The sequence below is a fragment of the Theropithecus gelada genome, chromosome 9 (genome assembly GCF_003255815.1).
Source record: "Theropithecus gelada isolate Dixy chromosome 9, Tgel_1.0, whole genome shotgun sequence".
NCBI classification, from domain to species: Eukaryota; Metazoa; Chordata; class Mammalia; order Primates; family Cercopithecidae; genus Theropithecus; species Theropithecus gelada.
Window position 1 is genome coordinate 116,457,949 of NC_037677.1, and position 7,245 is coordinate 116,465,193.

The 7,245-nt window shown below is 50.0% G+C and overlaps 1 protein-coding gene across 3 annotated transcripts in view; it reads right to left on the reverse strand.

Annotated features, from left to right (window-relative positions):
* The window catches only part of MCMBP (minichromosome maintenance complex binding protein), a 46,790-nt gene extending 39,545 nt beyond the window's left edge, over nucleotides 1-7,245 (reverse strand). For 2 of the 3 annotated variants that reach the window (XM_025397089.1, XM_025397088.1), the window contains exon 1: nucleotides 6,156-6,599. In XM_025397089.1, coding sequence (XP_025252874.1) covers nucleotides 6,156-6,213 — 58 coding nt within the window. In that variant the 5' untranslated portion in view covers nucleotides 6,214-6,599. Of the gene's footprint in view, nucleotides 1-6,155; nucleotides 6,600-7,066 lie in introns of those variants that run through there. The other variant, XM_025397090.1, reaches the window with a different exon arrangement.

The window sequence follows — 7,245 nt, forward strand, 5'->3', positions numbered from 1 at the left end:
GGGTGAGGAAGTAAAACTGCCTGGAACCGGGGGGGGGGGGGTTGAAGGGACCCGAAATCAAATCACTCCCCCCAACCCGGGGTAACACAGAAAACCCCCCCCAAAAAAAAAAAAAAAAAAAAAAGGTGGTTACTTCAATGGAGGGAGCACATACTTTCACTCAGTTCATACCATCATGTTGAATTTTTAAAACCATGTGTAAGTTATTATAACTTAAAAACTCCTACGTATGCCATTTGCCATGGCTGCCAGAGCTATTCTTCTCTGAGAACGCCCCCACTGTTGAGGTGTGGATAATAGTCACGACTGTCCCACCTAACTCTGTGCCATGGCCACAGATGACTGATCCCTGAGTGAATGGATTCTTGACTCCATGTTGTGTCAATCAGATTTTCTATGCCTGAAAATAAAGATGCTAGCTAGCGTGGGTTGGAACTGAGAACAAGTAAATTTGGGAGACATGGAGTAGAGAAAGAGAAAGTGTGCAGAGATGAATGTAGCCCAAGAGAGAAATACTGAGTTGCTTGGATTCCTGCTAGCTTTCCAGTTCCTGATTCCACTCAGTCTCTTCGAATACCCAACCACTCTCCCTGCTGTTGGGTTTTATAGCCTTAATATAAATTAACTTTTTTCAGTGGCCTACCAAGGACAGAGTGGTAGGAGAGGTCCAAGGTGGGTACAGACAATAAGGGCATGGATTGTCTGCTTAGATTCATGGTGATAATAAAAAGCAGACCAACTAACTTTTAGTTCATTTTATTATTGCTTTAAATTCTCTAAAACGCTAGTGATAAAATAGTCTGCTCTATCCCCCTCCACCCAACACTGCTCTTTTTTGCCTGAGCTAGTCTAGTTCTGTTAGATACAACCAAAGAACCTTAAACATAATCAGAATAATGATCTTGGTCTAACCAATAATTGAAGGCAAAACAGCTAAAGAGGCTGGGCACAGTGGCTCACACCTGTTATCACAGCACTTTGGGAGGCCAAGGGGGCAGGGGAGGGATGGATCACTTGAGGCCAGGAGTTGGAGACCAGCCTGGCCAACATGGCAAAATCCTGTCTTCTACTAAAAATACAAAAATTAGCCGGGCATGGTGGTGCACACTTGTAATCCCAGCTACTCGAGAGGCTGAGGCATGAGAATGGCTTGAACTCAGGAGGCGGAGGTTGCAGTGAGCCAAGATCGCGCCACTACACTCCAGCCTGGGAAACAGAGCAAGACTCTGACTCTAAAAAAAAAAAGAAAAGAAAAATTTTGAGATTCATGATCTCACTAGCCATTTCAATTAACAACATTTCTGATTAATCAGTCTTTCCACTGCTTTTGTTCAACAAGTGTCCACTGAGCACTCTCATCGTACAAGGCATATTCTAGGAAATTAGAATACAGTGGTGAGTAATGCAGATACAGGCCCGAATTCGCAGGGTCAAAATCCAGCAAAGGAACTTCTGAAATAAGGAATTTCAACAATGCGCTTTACACACTATTTTTCAAAGACACGTATAATAGGATCCTGCAGTACCGTGGAGCAGGGGCACCCTACTTTGGTACCTAACTTAGGTTCCCAAAGGAAAAGTAAGACTTAGCCAGAGCCGGCCGGGCACGGTGGCTCAAGCCTGTAATCCCAGCACTTTGGGAGGCCGAGACGGGCGGATCACGAGGTCAGGAGATCGAGACTATCCTGGCTAATACGGTGAAACCCCGTCTCTACTAAAAAATACAAAAAAACCAGCCAGGCGAGGTGGCGGGCGCCTGTAGTCCCAGCTACTCGGGAGGCTGAGGCCGGAGAATGGCGTAAACCCGGGAGGCGGAGCTTGCAGTGAGCTGAGATCCGGCCACTGCACTCCAGCCTGGGCAACAGAGCAAGACTCCGTCTCCAAATAAAAAAAGAAAAAAAAAAAAAAGACTTAGCCAGAAAAGTGGACATGGGATCAGAGGGGGAATCAGGCACAAAAAATAGCAGATCTAAAAGGCCTAGACACAGGTTCAAAATCAAAGAACTGAAAGAAGGTTCAGTGCAGCTGGGATGGAGAGTATGAGGAGGGGGCACGCAGTGATAAAGTCTGAGAGCAAGGCAAGGGTGGAGACAACAAGGGCCTCATAAACCACTTTATTTATTTATTTATTTATTTATTTATTTATTTATTTTTTTTGAGACAGAGTCTCGCGCTGTGTCACCCAGGCTGGAGTGCAGTGGCGCGATCTCGGCTCACTGCAAGCTCCGCCTCTCAGGTTCACGCCATTCTCCTGCCTCAGCCTCCGAGTAGCTGGGACTACAGGCGCCCGCCACCACGCCCGGCTAGTTTTTTTGTATTTTTAGTAGAGACGGGGTTTCACCATGTTAGCCAGGATGGTCTCGATCTCCTGACCTCGTGATCCACCCGCCTCGGCCTCCCAAAGTGCTGGGATTACAGGCTTGAGCCACCGCGCCCGGCCTATTTATTTATTTTTGAGACGGAGTCTCGCTCTGTCGCCCAGGCTGGAGTGCAGTGGCGCAATCTCGGCTCACTGCAAGCTCCGCCTCCCGGGTTCACGCCATTCTCCTGCCTCAGCCTCCCGAGTAGCTGGGACTACAGGCGCCCGCCACTGCGCCTGGCTAATTTTTTCTATTTTTAGTAGAGACGGGGTTTCACCATGGTCTCAATCTCCTGACCTTGTGATCCGCCCGCCTCGGCCTCCCAAAGTGCTGGGATTACAGGCGTGAGCCATCGCGCCCGGCCATAAACCACTTTAAAAGGCCTGGATCAGATAGTAAGGGTAACAAGAAGTCACTGAAGGACTTGGTTCCAGTGTGGAAGGTGGAAGAGAAGCAAGACTGGAGGCAAGAAACCAGTTAGAGGGCTGCTCCAGCATCCAGGAGAGAGACTACAATGGCCTTAATTATGACAGTAGCATTGGAGATGAGGGTCTGGGCCGGGCACGGTGGCTCACGCCTGTAATCCCAGCACTTTGGGAGGCTGAGGTGGGCGGATCACTAGGTCAGGAGTTCAAGACCAGCCTGGTCAACATGGTGTAACCATCTTTACTAAAAATACAAAAATTAGCTGGGCATGGGGGCATGCACCTGCAATCCCAGCTACTCGGGAGGCTGAAGCAGGAGAATCGCTTGAACCCAGGAGGCAAAGGCTGCAGTGAGCCAAGATTGTAACACTGCACCCTAGCCTGGGCGACAGAGCGAGACTCAGTCTCCAAAGAAAAAAAAAAAAAAAAAAGAAAATTAGCTGGGCATGGTGGCAGGCGCTTGTAATCCCAGCTACTCCGGAGGCTGAGGCAGAATTGCTTGAACCTGGGAGGCGGAGGTTGCAGTGAGCTGAGATCACACTGTTGCACTCCAGCCTGGATGACAAGAACGAAACTCCATCTCACTCACACACACACACACACACACACACACACACACACACCCCTAGAATAGATAAGACACAGTGACCAAATTCAGATCCTGAAAGAGAGTGATTAGCTGGTTATCCAAAATAACTAGCATCACGTGCTAAAAAGTGGTGTATTCTGGATGAGCACCGTACATAGAACTTCCTGATGTTAGGAATTTCTAGATCTGTGCTAATACAATACCCCCTATCCACATGTAGCTACTGAGCACTTGAAATGAGGTAACACCCAGGAGCTGAATTTTTAATTTTGTGTAATTAATTAATTAATTTACGTTTAAATAGCCACACATGGCTACTGCCCTGGACAGCACACTCTAGATTACTGTGACATCTAACTTAAAACATATGACAGGGTTAGTAAGTTTATACAACACTATATGACAAGGACAATAAGAAAGGGAAAAACTCAGGCTGCCGGGCACAGCGGCTCACGCCTGTAACCCTAGCACTTTGAGAAGTGCAGGCGGATCACGAGGTCAAGAGATCGAGACCATCCTGGCCAACATTGTGAAACCCTGTCTCTACTAAAAATACAAAAATGAGCCGGGCGTGGTGGTGCGTGCCTGTAGTCCCAGCTACTCGGGAGGCTGAGGCAGGAGAAACGCTTGAACCCGGGAGGTGGAGGCTGCAGTGAGCCGAGATCGTGCTACTGCACTCCAGCCTGGGAAACAGTGCGAGACTGTCTCAAAAAAAAAGAAAAAAAAAGAAAAAAGAAAAAGAAATGCATATTTCAAAATAAAACACACAATCAAACTTAACTTTTCAGTTTAAAAAAACTGTCTAAATATATGCAGAGAAAATAAACTACACAACCACGAACCAGTGGTTATCTTGAAGATGAAGGATCTTTAAAGATCTTTCCTTTTCTGCTATATGTTACTGAACTGTTTTTTTTCTTTTTGTACAATACATATGCATTACCTATTTGGGTGGAAAACAATTTCCTATCAAACCAAAAAGTGCCTGTATATTATCACACAAACATACTTGTAATGCTGTTATGATAAAGATATGCAATATAATCACAGCGATAGCTTCTACAAACACATTATGATTTTTCTGTAAGACACAACATACATGGGAACAAGACATTCTGGGGAGAAGCATATCAACAAACTTCAAGTTCCCACAACAATCCATAGAATTTATAAAATACTCTAAAGCTATTATTTTATATCTAAGTTATATCCTTCCTGTACTATGATGAGATGTGTCCCTTAGGATCATACACTTAGGAGACAAAACTTGACACAAATACATTCAAATCTCTATCAAATATGAAATCATCTCATTTATCCAGCAAAATCAGAGTATAGGGTATTTCTCATAAACAAACTTTCTAATATTAGTAACTGAAATTTAACCCTTTAAGCACCGAACCTTTTTACTTTGGAAGGATTTTTCCTAAAAAGTATCTATGCATCTGCACCCTCTTAAACCAATGCTACAATTGAATCTTCACTTGACATCTTGGGGCCATTATGTTGAGCATCGATTATCAGTTCTAGGATTATTATGAAGATAAATTACTAGGATTTAGTGGAGAAATACATGCCCCTTCCTCAAAGCACCCTTGACTGCTATATAGTGAATTCGCCTTTTTTTGTTTGTTTTTTGAAGTATGAAGGTAGTTTTAAATTTCTTCATCAGGCTGTCAGTGTTCACTGCCTAAGTCCGGACGTCTATCCAGGCTTTCTTCTAACGTAATGCCTTTAGTTTCAGCCTAGGAAGCCAGATAACTAAACTAATTAAAATTATAGGTAAATTAACAAGGACTTCCTAAGCACAAGAGGCCCTCCTATAAGAAATACCATACATTGTTTGCCGTCGGTTTTGGCTGCTGAGGATGATTTAGCTTCCTATTGCCTTTTCTCCCTAGTACCCCAAGATGTTTTTTCAATAAGCTAAGGCCGCTCTACAACTCTAAGTTAACTCCAGACAAGTCAGGTGTTGCCATCTACAGTGATTTCTAGTTGGGTCTGACTCCACCACTCATTACGTGCAAAAAGACACTGGGGAATGGAACGGTTGTCAAAATGCCCAGTTACCGATAACAAATATAAATTTTTCTTTGTATACTCTTCGCAGTAAAGTAGCAACAGCAATCGCAACCAAAATTTATTAAGCTCGCCTGCAGCGTTCTCAGCCTGTACAAACTCAAGTAGCTCAGTATTTCTTGCTGGCTCTGGCACAGGAGCAGATCCAGACTAGATGGATTCTAAAGTCATCCCAACAGGAAAATTAAGCTATGAACATTAAATCTTATCTCTGAGAGAGAGAATGAGGATAACATAGGAGTTAGAACCAACTTCTGTGCAAGTGAGCACTCCCCGACGCACCGGAAGTTTTGAAATATCCTGCGGGCTTCCCACAGGCAAAGAGGTTTCCCTCCCCGCGGCTCTGCGGGCCCTCCCCAGGGTTCGAGGACCTCCCCGAGTTTGTTGCGCCCGGGGCCCTGACCCTGCCACAGGCTGGGAGCGAGACCGTCAATCACAGCCCGCGCCCCACGACTTCACCTTGGCGGCTCGCGAGCTGCGACTCGGGCAGGTGGGAGGTACCTGCGGCCCGACTCCTTCCCCTACCTGCTGCGACCGGGGAAGAGGCTGTCCCAGCTAAGGCCGGTGCAGGCCCCAGGGCGCCGTCTCGGGCCGCGCGAACCCTCGAGGTGGTACCGCGTGGGGGCCGCGCGGCGGGGCCCGGCCCCGGGTCTCGGCAAACTCGGCTGCCCGCCCGGCCCGCCCCCCGGCGCCGCCACTCACCGAAGAAGCCCTGCACGATTCCCAGCGGGTGGCTGAGCCAATCCTCCCCACACGGCATCTCGCCAGGGGCCGGGGCCGGGGCCGGCGTGGACCGGGCGGAGGCGATCCGCGGGCAGAGCGCGGCCGGGCGGCCGGCGCCCAGCTCCTCTTCGGCGGCTCGGCCGCTCCTCGCTCGCGCCCTCCCACGCACAGCGAGCGGCGGGGCGCGGGCCTCCCGCGCCTCAGGGAGCGGTGGCTGCGGTGGGGCCGCCGAGGAGCTGCTGGCGACGGGCAGGCGGGCGCGTACGGGCCCCTAGCCTTCACTTCGCACAATGGCGGGAAACAGCCGCCGCCGACCGCGCTGCCTGCGACCTGGGTGGAGCTCGCGCGGGGAGGGGCGGCGGGAGCGCGCGGCGCGGCGCGGCTCTGCGGGGCGAGGAGGAGGGGCGGGCCGGGGCGGCGGCGGCGGCGCCGCCATCTTGGAGACGGGCAAAAGGAAGGGCACGCAGCGCCGCTGGAGGCTGCGCAGCGCGGGCCCGGCGTTGTGTTCCAAGGGCGGCGCGTTGTCGTTTGTCCCCATGTGCCGGCGTGAAGCGGGAGCTCCCATAGTGGGCTTGTAAGAGCGCAAAGCGAGTCTTTGCACAACCGCTGAAAAGCATAAGCTCAGAGACCTCAGAGTCATCTCTGGGCAAAATTAGTGGGCGAAATCGCCTTGGAAATCCGCCCGCCTCCTCTTTGTGCTTTTTTCTTTTTTTTTGCTGATGGCAGCTCTTTTATCTGGGCCCCCCGCCCGAAACCCTGAGTGGTGACTTTCCCTCAGCTGCACAAGGTCTCCCGGAGGAAGGTGCACATTTAGAGAAGGGGAACCTCAGGGGACCCCGCGCTCCCTCTGCAGTCGCCTCAGACCCTGTGGCTCAGGGACGGTTCCTTACCGAGGGGCGGGGGCTCTAAACGCGCCGGGCCCGGCCTGCGCCTTGGCTGCGAACACCGGGTCGGCCTCTGTCTGGAAGCTGGCAGCCGCCGTCAGGGAGCGGGGCGAGGCGCCTGCACTGCGCGCCGCCGGGATACCCTGGAGAAGGAAGCTACGAAGACCGACTATAGCAGCTTTTTG